This window comes from Heloderma suspectum, chromosome 11 (genome assembly GCF_057233095.1).
Source record: "Heloderma suspectum isolate Gila_16-S chromosome 11, 16-S_ref, whole genome shotgun sequence".
Taxonomy (NCBI): domain Eukaryota; kingdom Metazoa; phylum Chordata; class Lepidosauria; order Squamata; family Helodermatidae; genus Heloderma; species Heloderma suspectum.
In genome coordinates, this window is record NC_139468.1 from 42665340 (window position 1) to 42684800 (window position 19461).

The window sequence follows — 19461 nt, forward strand, 5'->3', positions numbered from 1 at the left end:
TGGCTCCAATGTCTGTACAGAATGCCGTTGGGATGCTGTGAATCTCACTGGGGGCTCCTAATGAGCCTCCCGCCCTGTGCCTTAACGCTTGATACCATGGGAAGTGATGCTGCCCTAATCCCCTGTCAACACTCTTAGAAATTATTCTCAGCCTCCACCCTCACACCTTGCCTCTTCATGTCTGCACCAGTCAATGGATACTGGGGCTGGTGTACAACAGAGAGTGAAACCGAAGTGGTGGTGAAACTCCCCCTCCCTTTCTCTGCCCCACTTGTATGTGGTACAAGGTCGGTGATTTTTCCAGGGGCTGCGAAACAGAGGTGAGAGGGAGACAAATGTGCAACTGCACTGCTCCTCCTCTGAGCAACTGCTCTTTTTCTCTTAGAATTCCGCCGGGAACAACACTTTTAACTTTGATGGGGGGCAGGTGCCCAGATCTGTACCGCTGATGTGAAGTGGGTGGCTCAGTTGGGAGGCAGTTGGGGGACAACTTCCCCCCATCCTCCAAAATTTCAAATTGAAAGTTATGCTAGGAGAGCTTCGGCTAAGCACTAAACAATACAAAACCTGTTCACATCACTATTCTTCATGGCTTTGCAATCTTGAGCTTGTCTGTGAAGCAACCCTTCTTGATTCCATGTTATCAGATGCTCTTGCCACAGCTGAGTTTTGCAAACTGACAATTCTGTGTGTGTGTTTTTTAAAGACGGCTTCCCGGTTTAGCACAGTATGCTAAATCCTCTTCATTAATTACAAAGAAAAGGGTACATTGCAAGCCTAGTGAATGATGACAAGGGAGGCATCCACTGGAGTTTGGGAGACAAAATAATCTTGGAATGGGCTCTCTTGAGAAGAAAAGTGCTTTTTAATCAGCTGTCAGGAAAGTTAAAACTTGCATTGTGAGTAAAGACAGGCCTAACATTAGCAGTGGTCCCTGCAAGTTCATCACTCAGTTTCGACCTGACTTCACAACTTGCTCTGCACATCAACAAGCAAAACATCAGCCAGTAGTTTTCCCCTTCCTCTTCCTCATGCTTCAGACAGGCTTGCCTTAAAAAACAACACCAATAAAACAAAAAGAACAGGCTATGCTCACATTTTTTCAAAAGGGCATTAACGTTTAAAAGCAGTTACAAAACTGCCTTGGGGATTGCTTGGGGGAGATGTGTTAATGACATACAGGCACTAGCCACTGATCACAATTCCCCCCCCTTCAAAATGAAACACCCCAAAGTATCAGGATGGGTTTTCAGACTGGATGCAAACCATCCTTAATGTTCTACAAATGTAATGTCTGTTTTCAGTTAATGCTCTACAAATGTGATGTCTGTTTTAGTCCAAAAGCTAATCCACTCCGTGCTTTCTACAGTGGTATAGAAAAAACATTTTTATGCATGTGACCTCTAGATTATCTTGTTAAGATAACCTTCATTCTCAGTACTGAGATGTCTGAACTGCATTCATTCTTGACTTCCTATTTCCATTCTATGTCTGCCCACATATTCCCCCATTGCACAGCTGCCAACTCATAAATATTTGTGTGGTGGTTTCAAACCACTGGACATCCTAGCAACATTCCACTCTTCACACAAACTTCTTATTTAAGAAAAAGACGTCCTCCCCAGCACTTTTCAATGCAGCTCATTAATCATTTAGAAAGAAACGTACAATTACTTGAGTCCAATTACAGAAAATGTGCAACTCCTTGAAGCCACATTAGGAAATGTCAAGAATGTAATGCAAGGCAAACTGCTGCCAGCACTCTCAAGACTTTAAAAGAAAAGACCAATGGCTTTAAAAAAAACCACCCTCAACATTTATTTACACACAAACATGACTAATCACAGCTGACAATATGGGAGATCTTTTGGATCAGCTGGAATGCCAGCTTCTCTCCGGGCTGCACAGAGGAAAAGATGGCTCTCCCTTAATTAAAGCAATGTCTGAACTTGCTTCAACCTCCTGATTTCATGGTGGTGAAATATCTGCCCACATCTGGGATGGGGTGGGGTGTGGGGGGGTCAACTCTAGTTTCAGTGGTGAGGGAAAGGCACTTTGTACATGCTCAGACTTTCTCCATAGCTTAGCCCTAGTTTTGAAAACAGACTCATTGGCTGAATCCTGGTGAAGTCTTGGCAGAAATGAAGATACAATGAAAATTTGTGCATAACATAAGCTTGTGCATAAGGAGGAGGTAGAGGACAGTTGCACAAAACAAGACAACTCTTTTTATGAAGAGTTGCTGGAGGATGGTAGGATGAGGAGGGATGGTTGCATGGAGGGGAATAGAATTGGTAGGGGGAGAATGTAAGTGCTCAGTGGTGAAAGAAAAGCATTCCGTATATGCGCAGAGGCACTCTCTATTTAAGAACATAAGAAGAGCCGAGCTGCGTCAGACCAAGGTCCATCTAGTCCAGCGTTCAGTTCACAAAGTGGCCAACCAGATGCCCACTGGAAACTCACAAGCAGGATATGAGTGCAATAGCACCTTCCCACCCATGTTCCCCTGCTGCTAACATTGGTGAAATGTAAATACATTCTAGTCATTCTAAATTTGTATGCATGTATATCCTTCAGAAACTTTGCAGATTTCTTGCCTGGGGGACACATCTAATGACCTGTGCATTTTCATACAAATTTACCCAAACGATTGGGGAGGGGGTGAATGGAAGGGAAAGCAAATCACTTCCTCCCCCAAATTTGAGAACTCCCCTTCCACATGAACTACTGCACCAGCCTTCTGAACCTTTGCTGGATTCTTACTTAGGGACACCTCTAGGCTGTCTGTAATTTTCAGAACAACAGCTCACAAGAAACATAGGGAGATAAATATGTCCTCTTTTGGAGACCTCAAAATGTCAAGGCCACCCTTGCATAAAAACCCCTGTGGCTGTCATTCTGAAATTTGGCAGACATGATCTCCTCTGATGGGGCAATGAATCCTGAAATGTTTATCCAATTCTTCCAAGAAATAAAATTGCAGTTCCCTTTAAAAGAAAATCAAAATATAATCCCTGCACCTCTTTTTCTGACAATGGCAGGTATAGTCCCCTTCTAGGGGGCTACTATGCCTGAAATTATTATCCAGTTCTGACCAAGAAAAAAAAGTTACAAGTTTTTTCTAATTTCCCATGGTAGTCAACAGGAAGCATAAAGACGCATTTTTCCAAACCTTGACTGAGGTTTGGTGCTGAGCTGAAGTGGACCAACTACAAATTGGCCCGAGCAGAAGCAGGATGTTTTCCGAAACGCTGAATTGGGGTGTGAGTTGAAGTGGGGTGGGGGGTCAGTGCACACTCCTTATGTATGAATGTATGTATGTATGTAATCTATACACACACATACACCCATGCAAGCACACCACATGCACACACCACACACACACACACACACACACATTAGAGGTGTGCACATGCAAATTTGTGTTATGGGCCTGTGCCCCAGATAAGGACCCCTGGCTTGCAGCAATGCACCTGACCACATGCCCTCTCGCCCTTTGCCCTTTGGGGCTAATAAAAGCTAACCTGGGAGGGTCCATAGTGAGGTAAGTGCTAGTGCTGGGCACTCATCTTTACGTGGGCAGAAGGAAGCCGTATTGGGACCCCTCCTTAAGACTCCTGTTCTGGACCCCCTGGCTTTAGATGACTACCAATGGGTTGCTAATGCCCCCCCTTTCTTCCCAAGGTCCTCAAGAGGGTGCTGTCCAGCCAGTTGCAGGCAGTCTTGGATGACACTGATTATCTAGACCAGGGTGGGCAACTCCAGGAGCTCTGGATGCCTTTCTTTTTACAGTTTGGAGGGAGTTCCCCTGAATTTTGGGTGTGGTGGGGGCCACAGTGGGGGCTGTGGGGGGCACATGCAGGCCATGGGCTGCATGTTGCCCACCACTGATGGAGATCCATTTCAGTTGGGTTTCTGGCCTGGTTATAGGACTGGATTGGCCTTGCTCACCCTGATGGGTGACCTTTACTGAGAAAGAGACAGGAGGAGTGCAACGCTGCTGGTTCTGCTCCCTCCCTCATTGGCTTTTGGCACCATCAGCCATGAGCTCCTCCTGGACCAGCTCTGTGAGGCTCCATTCCTCCCTGTGGAGTCAGTTTCGGACAGGAATGTTGGGTGACTAGTCTGCAGCCCCCTGGCTCTTGAGCTGTCATTGTGAAGTCCTTGGGAGTTGTTGTTAGGGGTTTTGGAGCAAGGCGTCCTCAGTATGCAGATGACACTGCACCCTGTTTTCCTGTTACATCTGTATCACTTGTGGCTAATGCAAGTCCTTGACCAGTGCCTGGACTCGGTAATGGGCTGGATGAGGGCCAATAAACAGCTTGAATCCTGGTAAGACAGAGACCCTCTGGGTGAGTGGTTCCCATGTACCTGTTCTTGATGGGGCTGCACTCCCCCTGAAGGAGCATGTTCATAGTCTGGGGGGACTCCTAGATCCATTGCTGTTGCTGGGACCCAAGTGACCATGGTGGCGCAGAGTGCCTTTTCCCAGATTCGTGTGGTACTCTAGCTATGGCTGCTCCTGGAAAGGACCATGTGGGGCTACAGGTATTGGTAGCCTTGAGAATGGATCACTGCAACACACTCTATGAGGCTGGTCCAGAAGTACAGGATGTGGCTGTCTGGCCGTTGTCTGGTGCCATGCCATAACAGCATGCAACACCTCAGCTGAAGGCTCTGCACTGGCTACCTATCTGCTGCCAGGCCAGGTTTAAAGTTCTGGTACTAGTCTATTAAGTCCTGAACAATTTGGGACCAGGATACTTGAGGACATGTCTTCTCTGTCATGATCCCCCCCCCCACCCTGATCCCTGAGGTCTTCTGAGGAGACACTCCTGGTGGTAACACATAGGATGGAGATCCACTTGGAAACCACCATGAGTAGGGTCCTTCCTGTGTTGTCTCCAAGCCTGTGGAATGCCCTTCCAACTAAAATCGGGCATACATCTACATTGCTTTGTTTTTGGCATTTGCTGAAAACTTTTCAGACAACCATTTCCTTATTCGTGGCTGAGTTCCAGCTGCTGTTTTGTTGACGTTCCTGTTTTTATTGTACAGTTTTTGTGTTTTGTATTTTAATTTGTTGTACACTGCTCCAATAACTTTTGATGTAGAGCATTTTATAAATTCTATAATAAATAAATAATAAATAAAAACCTGGGTCCCCATGCTGAAACACACTTTCGAGATGCCTTTGGTTTAGGTCACAGCCTCTCTTTAGAGCAGTGATAACTCCTCCTTGGGTTTATTAGGGATTAAAAGGAGGTTTGCTGGATTTGAGCAGGGGAGGGCAGGGAGCCCTCCCCACGCAGGACATCTGCAGGGTTCTATGTAACCAGCTCTGAGGTAAAAAAAAAAAAAAAAAAAGGAGGCATCTGACGCGATGAAGCTTAAGAAGGTGAATTAATGTACTAGGGCTTTGTACTTCAATCCAGCAATGAAAATCCTTTCTAAAAGTCTAATGTCCTTCGTTGTTATTCATGATTACAAAATAATACGATTGCTGGAGAGAGAGAGAAATGAAATAGACTGGATGTCAATATTGGGCAGCAGGCTCAGCAGGAAATTTAATTGCAAACTATGCTCCAGTTAAATAGGCTGCACTCTCATCTTGGCTTTTCTTAAATTTTAATTAGGATAAAATTTACCAATCTTTCAGGCATACAAAGGAAGGTTTGCCAAGAGAGGCCCACAACTGATCTGAGCAAGATTGCTTTCTTTAAAGAGCCTTTTGCTAAATGCTAAACAAAGACCGGCCCTCGCCACCTTTTGCAGATCTCTCTCTCTCTCTCTCTCTCTCTCCCCTCCTTCTCCTCCCCCCCTCCTCCCCCCTTTCCTTTTTGGCACATTAAACGTCCAGATGTTTTTTGTTGGAGAGCAAATTGACATGTTAATATTACATTGTGCAAACAGCAAGGGCAGGTCTGAGTAAACAGGCGAGGACACGTCCTTGGGTTTTATGGGTCACCATAGCATTTATGGAATTTAACAAATTTGCACCTCTCCTTAAGAGTTATGATGAATTCCAAGAGGAGGTATGAGTGACGGAATAGACCCCAAGGTCACACGCAATCTATACAAGCCTGAGCAGAAGAATATGTCCCACTCATTCCACCTTCCAGCCAGAATGCAAAAAAGGGAGAGTCATACCCGACACTGGTGCTCCCTTACTGTGAGGATCAAAGATACCGCTACACGCATGCACCCCGTTTCTGAGCGGTGAATCCTTTCAGAGTCAGTGCTTATCTGGTTTACGTAGAAGGCGGTCATCAGAAACTTATGGCATTCCGGTGATATAAGGCTTATTTACACATATATACAGGCCAAAGTGGTGGCTGGGGCCCATGGGGTTGGTGGGGTAGCTGAGGGGTCACCAGAGGCAAAACCAACTGGATCCAGTTTGCCATCCACCATCTTTTTGCCCTAACAGATGATGATGATTATGACTTCCATCATTATCGTCACTGTCATTATCTCATCATCATTATCATCATGTTACTCTGAGAATATCATCATCACCATCATCATACCACAGGAATGAGAAACTGGGGCACATGGATAATACAATCATGACTTCCAGGCAGAGGAACCACAAAGGGATGGAGGCAGAACTGGCTCCCAGTCCCAGCAACCAGAAAGAGATTTTTGAAAAATGACACCACCACCCCCCATACACATTGTCAGCCCTGGCAGCCCAAGCATCTGCAAGCGGGGGGGGGGGGTTGTTTTTTTTTAAGGGGGGAAATTCCATGGGCAGCCCAAACCACAGATTACACACACACACACACACACACACACTATATAAAAGAAAGAAGTAACCTTGGTCAAGCAATCATAGCAGATTTTTTAAAATAGCAACCAAAAAAGAAACAAAAGGGAGGGGGGAGAGAAAGGAGATTACAATAGCCTCCGGAACAATAAGAAGCAGCATACCAACCTTTAGGTCTGGATTGATGCGATGAGCTGTGGTGCCTGTGCCCGCTGGCTGCTGTTGGCTGCTGTGGCAGTGTGCACACGCACACAGTCATCACATGCACATTAAAAATGTGCACAGTCAGGGCTTCAACACACAGGGCTTTTATCCTGCTCTTGATTGAGGTTGGTTACTCACAGAAGTTTGGAGGTCCTTTACATGATGTCATCAACCTTCTGGGCATCTCCCGCACTAAATGGCCTTATTTCCCATTTTTAAAAAACATTGGAGATAATGAATTATCAAATTTAACATTTATTCAAATTTTGAAGTGCCAAATTTTCTTCCCTGGTCAAGTTTTGCCATGGAGAGGTTTTACTAATTGTGCCAGTGTTAATATTTTGGATATATTTGAACCTGTTTATTTTTGTTTTACAGGCTTTATGTAGAATCTCTGCAATTATGAGACATTATTTGTAACTGGTGATTATATGGGTGGTAATTTGTATTCATTTACCCACTGATTAAGACCATTTAGGTTGAAATGCATATGGGACAGGGATACTGCAAAATCTGTATAGCCCAGATACAGATACCAATTATTATAGTATGTATGTAGGGAATACTTGAGGACTGTTTCTAGATATTTTTAACCTTGTTTGTAATATTTTATTAAAACCTTGTTTTTATTTGTTTATTAGAATTGTCAGTTTCCTATCACCTATATTGTTTGGTGGCTTTTTTATGTGGTTTAGGATATTACCTTTTTTCTGCAAACACTCTACTCGCACACCCATTGCCCTCTTAATTCCATTTCAGTGTCCTTTGAGACCCCTCTCTGGCGCCAAATGAGGATCAGACAAATTAGGAGAGTTAGCCCTGTATGTTAGAAGTAAATCACATTTGGGGGAAGGGGAACTCCCTGGCAAGTTCTGCTCACTGCAGTCCACCTGGGGGAAATCAAATGTATATTCCCCCCTGAAAGGTAAAGTGCATAAAGGGTGCTTCCTGCTGCTCAGCTCAGCTTCTTGCTCTGCAGTGAAACCTGCAGAGGCGCTCAGGGCCACAGCCAGCTCCACAGCAGCCGGGGCAGGGGGAATGGGGGTTGAACTTGGACCAGGGGAGGCCTTGCTTCAAATCTCCCCTCAGCCAGAAAACTCACACACTCAGCCTACCCTTCCTCCCTCACAGGGTTGTGGTGTGTTGCCCTGAGCTCCTTCAAGGAAAAGTGGGGAAAGAAATAATGCCTAACTAAATTGGGAAACACCAAAGCAGAAAACATGTTGTAGCATTTTTAAAAAAAATGTCATTCATGCAAATTATGGATTTGATCACACACACCCCCGTCCCCGCCGTCCCCAGCTAATTGGTGACCTCTGTGTTCCAACCACAAGCCAAGATCCCAATTAGTGCAGTGGTTTTTGAGGTATGGACACCTGTCTGCAAGGAAGGGGACTGAGACCAATTTGACTATGCAAATAGTATTCTACACAGTCCCGGAGGTGGTCTCTGCTCTGGATGTAAATAGGGAGCTCAGCTCGTTGCTGGCGATATAATTATTTTCTAGCTGATTTGAGCAGCTGAATAAATTTAGCATTACCATAAAAAATGAACAGCTATTTTAAAATTGGATGGTGGCTCATAAAGTAGAAATGAGGAGCCAAAGAGACGTGGCGTAATTAAGGCCTTGCAGAGGGAAAGACTGGGGTTGAGGTACTGGAGGATCGCTGTACAGATATGTGAAAGGGGAAAGGGACAAAGGGGGGTGCAGTGGGTTCCCTCTGGTTCGGACAGCTGTAGTCATGTGTACACAATTCATTTGTCCTGTGCCAATGGCTCTACCACATCTCTGTCTCTGGCTAGTTTGTAGGGAGGGGCCATAGCTCCATGGTGGGGCAGCTGCTCTATATGCAGAAGGGCCCAGATTTAATCCCCAGCATCTCTAGGTAGGGCAGGAGAAACTCCTGCCTGAAACCCTGGGGAGCCACTGCTGCCAGTCCGTGTCGACAATACTGGGCTAGAGGGACCCAGGGTCTGACTCTGAATAAGGCAGCTTCCGATGTTACTAAGTAGTAGGGTTCAAGCAGCAGGGTGGCCACTTACACATTGCCCCCAAAAGAGGAAATGCGTCACCAAAGAAGAGGACAAAAGAGGGTACAAATCTGCATAAAACTGCATGTGTTAATATGTATAGATGCCAATTTAGAAAGAATTATTTGAATTTAAATTGAAGTACAGTACATCTCAGCCTAGTGTGGAGGACTGTGACCAGAGGACCAGTGTGCCTGGCACAGTCTGCTGTCCAGGTGCTGTGGGTGGGCAACTTCAAAGCCTTTTAGCTCCTTCTGATGGTTCTTTATGGTTATACCAGCCCTTCAAACACCTTCAGCAGAGAGGCAAGTCCTCTGCAAGCCCTTCAAATAGACGACTGACACCTGTGAAAGAGGACACATGGCCACCCTATCAGTTAATTCACAGCAACGTCCAACTGAAAGTGGCTGAAAGAGCAATTACTTGCTCTTGATGTCCACTTGGGAGAAGTCACTCTGTAAGATCATCCATTGCCTTGAATATACAGAAATGGTCACCATTTGCAGTTCATTTCACTGGCCTGAGAGTGATTCAAGGTGGTGTGTCAGGATGGCCCCCAAGCACTCCCTGCTTGTGCAAAAAGGTCTGGGGGTTCAAGGCCTTTGTGACAGCACCACGGAGAGGACTCTATGTTCACGCTGTCTATCTTCTACTGTCACAGTCCTGGGGGGATCTCCACGACAACGGGAGGAGAAGTGAACGTAGGATTACCTGGATTTTTTAGGGAATTGGCTTTGGTCTGCACAGGGTTCCATGAATGAGTGCACCGTACCATTCTAAATTGCTTCACAGTACCATACTTCTGGGGGGGGGGGGTGGACTGAACGTCATCAGACTGGCAGGGGCTGGTCAAGCAATGTGAGAGGCTTTCCCTCCATCCTTCCTTACAGCTAAGCAAACATTAGAGAAATACAGCTGCAGCCTTTTCCCTCCCCTGAAGCTCCCGATGCTGTGAAGGAGTGAAGCTGTGAATTAATTACTTCTGAAAAGCAAGGAAGCAGTCATCAGAGACATGCAGCTTTGACAGAGCACGTCACAGCCTTTAGGAGAGTTAACCCTCAGGATACTTGAAGCACCGTGGCTCCAACCAGCCCCCTTTCTAATCCCCTTTCTCCTTTCCCCTGAAACTCCCAGTGCTGCAAAGGATCGAAGCTGCAAATTAATTACTTCCAAAAGGCAAGGAAGCAAACATCAAAGACATGCAGCTTTGCCATCGGTTTAAGGCTCCTAAATGCGTTATTTCGGTTCATGGGAATTTCAGTAACTTCAGGAGTGCGCATTTCGGGAACAAGCCTCATTGACCACAATGGGAGTTACTTCTGAGGAGACACACATATGTTTGTGCTGGGAAAGGCAGATGGGAAAGACAGGGACAGGAAACACCCCTTGACCTGGGTCACGGTGAAAGGCACTCCCCTGGGCAGGGCCAGCAAACCCGAGGTCAATGCAGGGGTTGGGGCATACAACAATTGTAACAGAGAAATGGACTTGTGGAAAAGAATAAGACTGTCAGTAGTCTCAGGAAATCTGGTTTTTCCACAAAAAGCTCCAGGGTGGCTGTGGGATAGCAATCCACATGTGCCCCGAATGATCTCCAAACACAGCCAGCTCACAGCAATTTGCCTGTGGAGACACTCATGGTAGTATTATCAGCCTTGTACTGGTGATAGGAGGAATCCTACTGGGGGTTGCTGGGGGAGGGCAGGGCAGAAATCTTCCTCCCACTCTGCTGGCATGTAGTCTTCTGGTTGTGAGGATGTAGGTTTCCAAAGCAGAATAATTATTCACTCGGAAGGATGGGGAAGCTTGAAAAATGCAAAAGCCCCAAAGTAACACTGATCAAATCACACAGACTTCGGATTCCATTTGTAACCTCTGTTCTAAGCAGAAATAACTTCCCTGCAGGGCGGGGGACAGTCCTTTGTTAAGGAGGCTCAGCTGCAGGGGCGCTGCACAAGGCGAGAGGCCTCAATTTCTAACTGCAAGCAGCAGCTCTGCATCAAAACTCCCCGGCTCCCAAGAGGGTCTGCATTAAGAGGCTTGCTTTGGGGAAAGTGTTGCCACAACTGCGGGGGCGGGGCTTCCCCCACAAAACCTGCACTGGTTCCAGCCGTGAGACTGGCTGGTGCCTCCTGACCCTTCACTACAGCTGTTCCCCCTGCCACAGCTCACACACACACACACACACACCGCTTTCAGAGTGTACCCATGGTAGTCATACATCATGCCTGATGATGCACTTGTACATATGAGGTGATGTGACAGATCTTGATGAGGACAGACATCTTACTTTAAAAGTTCTCTGTGTGGAGAGAGGTAATTAACAAAAATAAAAAACGGGAGACCTCCCTTACACCATAGAATAGGATCTCTGTAATACAAAAGCAGTCAGACAACTGATTCTTGTAGGCCAAGCTGGAAACCAGAGCCAGTCCCAGGGCATCTCTACACGAGCCCCAAATCCTGCATTTAAAATGGGGCTTTCTGCTTCCGTTTTAAATGCAGGATCACAAGGACTCCCTTTTTCACGTGCTTCCTTCTCCCCCACCCATTTCCCCCTCCTTCTCCCCGTATCAGAGTCTTCCACTAACTTTCATTGATCTCCATTAGAAAAGGGACACCTGGGCACGGGCCCCAGATCATCTGAGCTGTCCTAATTGCCTTTTTTTTTTTTTTTTTACATTTTCCCATTGACTCACATTGGAAAACGAAAACGGACCTAACTTTTTTGGTTTGTATGATAAATAAATGGGATTTTGAGGCTTTGTAGCTCCCATGGATCTGATTGAATATGCCAAATTTCAGACAGTTAGGTCCAGTGACTTTTGCGCTAGTCACAGGTAAAATTTGCTAGGTTCAAGAAAATCTCAAAGAAAAAGAGCTATAATTTTTGTGCTTCCATATACATGCATGGAATTTTGGAACCTGGCAGCCCCCATAGAGCTTACTGTGCCTGCCAAATTTCAGACAGTTAGGCCTAGTAGCTTTTGTGCTAGCCACAGATGAAATATGTTTTTTTCAAGAAAATGTGTCAAAGCAAAGAGCTATAATTTCTTTGTTCTTCCACGAAAGTATATGGAATTTGGACACCTGGCAGCCTCCATGGAGCTGATGGAATCTGCCAAATTTCAGGCAGTTATGTCCAGTGACTTTTGTGCTAGTCACAGGTAAAATTTGCTATTTTCAAGAAAATGTGTCAAAGCAAAGAACTACATTTTTTTGTGCTTCCATGTATGTGCATGGAACTTGGGGGCCTGGAAGCCCCTATAGGGTTGACTGAGCCTGCCAAAGTTCAGGCAGTTAGGTCTAGTGGCTTTTGTGCTAGCCACAGGTAAAATCTGCTTTTTCCAGGAAAATCTGTCAAAGTAAAGAGCTATAATTTTTTTGTGCTTCCACATAAATTCATGGAATTTGGGGACCTAGCAGGCTGTATGGAGCTGACTGAACCTACCAAATGTCAGACAGTTAGGTCCAGTGGCTTTTGCGCTAGCCATGCGTAAAGTTTCCTTTTCTCAAAGTCTAAAACAAAAAGTAAAAACTGTCAAGTCACCCAGGGGATTCGAGATCCTAATCAGAAGGTGTTCAAGGTGACCACTAGGAGGTCACTATCCCTAATCTCTGGTGTAGGGTTTTTTTGAGGTGCAAAAAACCTCCCCCCCCTTTTCTTTTCTGCTCTTACATGCCCACTGTTGTGAGCTTGCCTGCAATGAAATTTTGAAGAGGGAGGAGGAAGGGAAGAAAGAGCTCCATGTGAAATACTGGCATTTCACACAGCACCTGATTTTACTGCCCCAGAGTGGAACCTTTGACTTCTGCAGAAGTTTAGTAGCTTCAGTACAGCAAAGGATCCAATCAGCCTCCACAAACTTCTTTCTCCCCCCCCGCAATTTAATTACTCCAAAATAGCTGTAGGACTCAAATTATTTCAAAAGGAGAGTTAGGACTATGTGGCGTCACGATCGAGGAACTGCTAAGGCTTTTAAATAGGTTCTACAGTTTTAAAAAAGCTTGAAAAAGCCCTCAGCCACATCTCATAAAGTTCATTTAAGTACGGGCAGTCCTTACAAACCCTCCACAGCCTCCGAAATTCCTCTGAAGTACTACCTCTCTGAAAGGAGCCACTTGGCTTAGGGAATTCTCTCTACCCCCCACCCCAGCGCACATTTCCAATCACCATTCTTCTTTTCTTCTTTCCTCCCCTATCCTGTTCTATCATTCGCCTCTTTATTCCACCCAGAGCATAACTTGGGGAATTCTTAAAAAGAATACTCTTTGGCAGGCAAGAGAGGTTCTGAACTGTATTTGACTTTATGCAAACAGACAAGCGGGTTGGTTTTTCTCCTTCTCCTCACTCAAGCCTTTGAGAAAAGGGGGTTCACATGGTTGCAGAGAAACCAATGTGGGGCTGTTTTGTTTGTCAGTTGCCATTATCCAGCAATAGGAAGGGCTGCAGCTCAGTGGCGGAGCACACGCTTGGCATGCAGGAGGTTCCCGGTTCAATCCCCGGCATCTCCAGGTAGGGCTAGGAAAGAATCCTGCCTGAAACCCTGGAGAGCCGCTGCTGCCAGTCAGCGTGGACAATACTGGTCTAGATGTATGTATGCCTACTCAGAAGCCCCATTATGTTTAATGAGGCTTACCCTCAGGAAATTGTGCATAGGTTTCCAGCACAAGTTACTTTTGCAGGGAGATTTGCACCTTGATGTTCTGCATGTTTACTCAGAAATGAGTCCTGAGTTGTGAGCATGGTTCTGCAGGCTTAATACAGCACCTGCCCAATTCTGTCTAATGAACTGACTACCCTTTCAGCTCAGTCCTATGCATGTTTTGTCATTTGTGGGTTTTTTTATTTTGCATGAACTCTAGCTTCAGTGGTGAGGGAAAGGCACTTAGTACAAGCTCAGAGTTTCTCCATAGCTTAGCCCTAGTTTTGAAAACAGACTCATTGGCTGAATCCTGGTGAAATCTTGGCACAAATGAAGATACAATGAAAGCTTGTGCATAACGAGGAGGTAGAGGAGAGTTGCACAAAACAAGACAACTCTTTATATGAAGAGTTGCTAGAGGATGGTAGGATGAGGAGGGATGGTTGCATGGAGGGGAACAAAATTGGTAGGGGGAGAATGTAAGTGCTCAGTGGTGAAAGAAAAGCATTCTGCATATGCACAAAGGCACTCCATATTTAAGAACATAAGAAGACCCATGCTGCATCAGACCAAGGTCCATCTAGTCCAGCATTCTGTTCACACAGTGGCCAACCAGATGCCCATCGGAAACCCACAAGCAGGATATGAGTGCAATAGCACCCTCCCACCCATGTTCCCCTGCTGCCAACATTGGTCAAATGTAAATAAATTCTAGTCATTCTAAATTAGAATGCATGTATATCGTAAGGAAACTTTGGAGGTTTCTTGGCTGGGGGACAAAACGTCAAGGTTACCCTTGCACAAAAACCCCTGTTCTGAAATTTGGCTGATGTGATCTCCTCTGATGGGGCCATGAAATGGCTGCATTTAGCTTACACTAAGGGATTTACAGCTGCAAATTGTGTAGCGGACGCCATTTGCGTCTGGATCAGCCTCAGCCAGCGATACAGCATGGCAATGCCGGCCGTATCGCTGGTGCTCTGGAACCGGCCGGTGGCTCCACTGAACTGCCGCGAGGACAATCTGGCTCTGGATGGTTCCGAAGCCAGGCGGAGATGAGTACTGCCATTCCGCCATGGACTCTGGATGCCGGATTCTTTAGAATCCAGCCTCATTGGGGTCTGTGGCGGATTTCTCTGCCATCCCTAATGAGGAGGGCTTTGGAAAGGGGCGAATGCTCCTTCCTTGTTCTCCTCAACTTCTCAGCGGCTTTTGATACTGTTGACCACGGTATCCTCCTGGACCGCCTAGAGGGGTTGGGCATTGGAGACACCGTATTATGGTGGTTCCGGTCCTTCCTCTCCGGCAGGTACGAGAGGGTAGCACTGGGAGAGGAGGTTTCGGACCCATGGCCGCTTCACCAAGTTGGCCGTAGAATCCCTGTCCAAATGTCTGTAGACAGTGAGTGGCTGGATGGGGAGGAATAAGCTGCAGGTGAACCCTGACAAGACCGAGGTACTTTTTGTGGAGACAAGAGGAAGTTGAGGGATGTCGACCTGGTGTTGAATGGGGTACGGCTACCCTTGAAAGACCATACACACACGCAAGCACACCACATGCACACACCACACACACACACACACACACCTATATATATTAGACGTGCGCTTAGACTGGTGTGTGTGTTATGTGCAAATTTGTGTTATGGGCCTGTGCCCCAGATCTTTTAAGAACCTAGCAACACCCCTGTTTATCTCACTCCTCTTCTTGCTGCCTTTCCTCTTTTCACGGAGGGAACTTGAGCGGAACACAACGGGGTAATTTGATGGCTCGTTATCTGTGATCTCTTTAAAAACGGAACAAAGGGCATTTAGTGCAGAAGACGCCTTGAATGATCATGGCGTCATGTAAAGAGCCCGCAAACTTCCGTGAAGGGTCAGTCTCAATCACAGGATAAAAGCCCCCGGACTCCCAGTCATCAGTTCACTGTGGGAAGAGGGCAGGACCTCTCCACAGGCAGCAGGAGCTGGAGGCTGCTTCACCTGAGGCTCTCTGGACTGGGGCCCTTATTCTTTCTACAAAGCCATTGCATTAAGGAGCCTCATCGAAGCTGTTTAAGGCCACTGGATTCTTTCTTCAACTAAACTGGAAGTTGGATGGACGTAGTCCTCCTGTGTGACACATAGTCCGACTGACTGGCAAACCCATTGGGCCAGGGGGCAGCTGTTCAGACCCAGCACCGAGTTTCGGGGGCCACTACTGGCATGACTGGCGGGCCTGCCAGCAAGCTTATGGGGAGGCGGGGTGAGTAGCAACAGAAACAAGGGGCAAGGAGAGGCCGATGTCATGGCCTGACGCTGTTCTCGATGCCAGGCCCGGAAGAGAAAAAAAAGCCACACCAGGCTTGCCAGCAATGCCCACCGGGGGAGGTGGCCAGGCTGGGAGGAGGCCAGGCTGGAACAGCATTTCCATTCTTTCAAGGGCCTGGCAATGAAAGGAGAACTGCTGACTTCACACATGCCAGTTGCCCGTGGACTCTGCACGGAAGTCACACATGAGGTTGCTCCTTGTGATTTGCTCAGCTTTCCATATGCCCAACCCCTTTTCAAAATTTCACTTTGGCTGGCTTTAGTTTAAAAAACAACACTGCATAATTTTGACGCTTAAGTCTAACTGCAGGCTATTTCCTTTAATTGATTTCTATTGTTTCATTCTATTCCTCAAAGATTTGTCAACATTAATTTTTATACGCCTCACACTTTGCAAACACCGGCCAACTTTTTAAAATTAATGAGTTGAAATGGAGATTGAATGCCTCTCCTCTCTCCACCACAGCAGGGAACTGACACGGCCAGGATAATAAAAAATATGCTATCAACATAACATTTGTGAAAGTGGAGTTATTAAAAAAGAGTCCTTGCTGGCAGTAAGATTGATGCTCAAATGCTTTATTATTTATTCCCAGTGTTCAAGGAGAAGAGGTCCTGTTCTTGTGCCATGGGACTCACAGACCGCACTTCCCACAATAACACTTAATCCTTTCATCCAAAGTCGGAGATTTCTTTGGTTGACCTGAACTTTTTGGAACCGTATCAGCAGTGACTCCTACATTCCTAATAAATTCCAGTCTGTGGAATTTGTTTTTAAAATACCACAGACTCCTAATGACCCCCCTTCCTTTAAACCTCCTCTCAACATGTTGGCCAGTGATAAAACTACCATAGCTCAAAGGGTCTGAAAGGATGCCAAGTCCGTCATCAGGGCTCAGTCACAAAGAACGAGGGAGCTGATCATGTGTTTATAAGATCCCCTCTGGAAATGTACCGTTTCAGATGGGCTGCATTATACTGCAATTATAGGTTAAGTAACTCACTGGCATGACGCCTGATATAGGAAGACACACTGTGACAATCAGATAATACTGGGATTAAGCAAGGCAACAGCAACAGCTACTGAAAGGGGAAATTTTTGCAAGCAGGAGTGCCTGCCCAGCAAGCGTGACCTCATCCCAGCTGCATTGTCTAGGCAGGAAGTCTGGCAGAGCAAAGGCCAAGAGGCACTAAATGGAGGTCTCTGGCACAGTGGCCTGACACAAATTCAGAGGAGAAGAGAGCCGGAAACCACATGCATGGGAACAGAAGATGAGCCCTTTTTAGACCCAACCAAAGATCTATCTAGACCAGTATCCTCCTTCCAATCGAGGGCAGCTCACTCACAAGCAGTGCATAAAAATGTGGGTCATCCTCTGTTGTTTGTATTCAAAAATACATTGCCTCTGAACATGAATGCTCCATTTAGTTATCATGGCTTTTGATATACCTAACAGAAGAGCCATGATTAGTTGTCCTGCAACCAATAGAATGTTGCCTGGAAATATCACAAAAGCAAGGCCTTCTCAGTAGTGGCACCCACTTTCTGCATCACTCTCCAATGTGTGATTTCACAGGCAGAAATTGTGGCAAGTTTCAAATGCCTTTTGAAAACGTAGCAGTTTACACAGGCTTTCCCTGGCCTGTAATAGGCTATGACACTGCTCTGATTCACTATTGTTTTGCTGTAATGTTTTTAATTATTCATTCTTTCTAGACTTTTAAAAACATTGTGTTACATACACATTATAATTTAAACCACTTATATTTTATTATAGTAAGTAGTATAGAAGAAGTGTTACGTTCCATGGGGTTTTCTTGGCAAGAATACTGGAGTGGGTTGCCATTTCCTTGTGGCGAAGGGGCTTGCATAACTCAGTGAAGCCATAAGCTATGCTGTGCAGGGCCACCCAAGACGGACAGGTCATGGCGGAGAGTTCTGACAAAATGGGGTCTGCTGGAGAAGGAAATGGCAACCCACTCCAGTATTCTTGCCAAGAAAACCCCATGGAACGTATCACAAGGCTAAAAGAGATGACGCCGGAAGATGAGCCCCTCAGGTCAGAAGGTGTCCAATATACTACTGGGGAAGAGCAGAGGGAAGTTCCAAGTAGCGCCAGAAAGAGTGAAGCAGCCGGGCCAAAGCCGAAAGGACACTCAGCTGTGGATGTGTCTGGTGGTGAAAAGAAAATCCGATGCTGTAAAGAACAATTTTGTTTAGGAACCTGGAATGTCAGATCAATGAATCAAGGTAAGTTGGAGGTGGTCAAACATGAGATGGCAAGATTGAACATCGACATCTTGGGAATCAGCGAACTAAAATGGACAGGCATGGGCGAATTTAATTCAGGTGACCATCATATCTACTATTGTGGGCAAGAATCCCTTAGAAGACATGGAGTAGCACTCATAGTCAACAAAAGGGTGGGAAAAGCAGTACTGGGGTACAATCTCAAAAACAATAGAATGATCTCAGTACGAATCCAAGGCAAACCATTCAACATCACAGTAATTCAAGTCTATGCCCCAACCACTGAGGCCGAAGAAGCTGAGGCTGATCTGTTCTATGAAGACCTACAACACTTTCTAGAACTAACACCAAAAAAAGATGTCCTCTTCATCATAGGGGATTGGAATGCTAAAGTAGGAAGTCAAGAAATCACCGGGATAACAGGCAAGCATGGCTTTGGTGTACAAAATGAAGCAGGACAAAGGCTAATAGAGTTTTGCCAAGAGAACACGCTGATCATAGCAAACACTCTTTTCCAACAGCACAAGAGGCAACTCTACACATGGACATCACCAGATGGTCAATATCGAAATCAGATTTATTATGTCCTTTGCAGCCAAAGATGGAGCAGCTCCATACAGTCAGTAAAAACAAGACCTGGAGCTGACTGTGGCTCAGATCATGAGCTTCTTCTTGCAAAATTTCGGCTTAAATTGAAGAATGTAGGGAAAACCACTAAACCATTCAGGTATGACCTAAATCATATCCCTTATGAATATACAGTGGAGGTGAGGAATAGATTTACGGGATTAGACCTGATAGACAGAGTGCCTGAGGAACTATGGACGGAGGTCCGTAACATTGTTCAGGAGGCAGCAACTCAATCCATCCCAAAGAAAAAGAAATGCAAAAAAGCCAAGTGGCTGTCTGATCTGATGAGGCTTTACAAGTAGCTGAGGAAAGAAGGGAAGCGAAAAGCAAGGGAGAAAGGGGAAGATATATCCAACTGAATGCAGAGTTCCAGACAATAGCAAGGAGAGACAAGAAGGCCTTCTTAAATGAACAATGCAAAGAAATCGAGGAAAACAACAGAATGGGAAAGACTAGAGATCTCTTCAAGAAAATCAGAGATCTCAAGGGAACGTTTTGTGTAAAGACGGGCATGATAAAGGACAAAGAAGGCAGGGACCTAACAGAAGCAGATGAGATTAAGAAGAGGTGGAAAGAAGACACAGAAGAACTATACAGGAAAGATCTGAATGTCCCTGATAG

The 19461-nt window shown here is 45.8% G+C and overlaps 1 protein-coding gene across 2 annotated transcripts in view; it reads right to left on the minus strand.

Moving 5' to 3' along the window:
• LOC146337326 (uncharacterized) overlaps nucleotides 1–7046 on the minus strand; it is a 73525-nt gene extending 66479 nt beyond the window's left edge. For both annotated transcript variants that reach the window (XM_084816458.1, XM_084816459.1), the window contains exon 1: nucleotides 6938–7046. In XM_084816458.1, the coding sequence (XP_084672584.1) occupies nucleotides 6938–7028 (91 nt within the window). In that variant the 5' untranslated portion in view covers nucleotides 7029–7046. The remainder of the gene's footprint in view (nucleotides 1–6937) is intronic.
• Between the last annotated feature and the right edge of the window lie 12415 nt (nucleotides 7047–19461).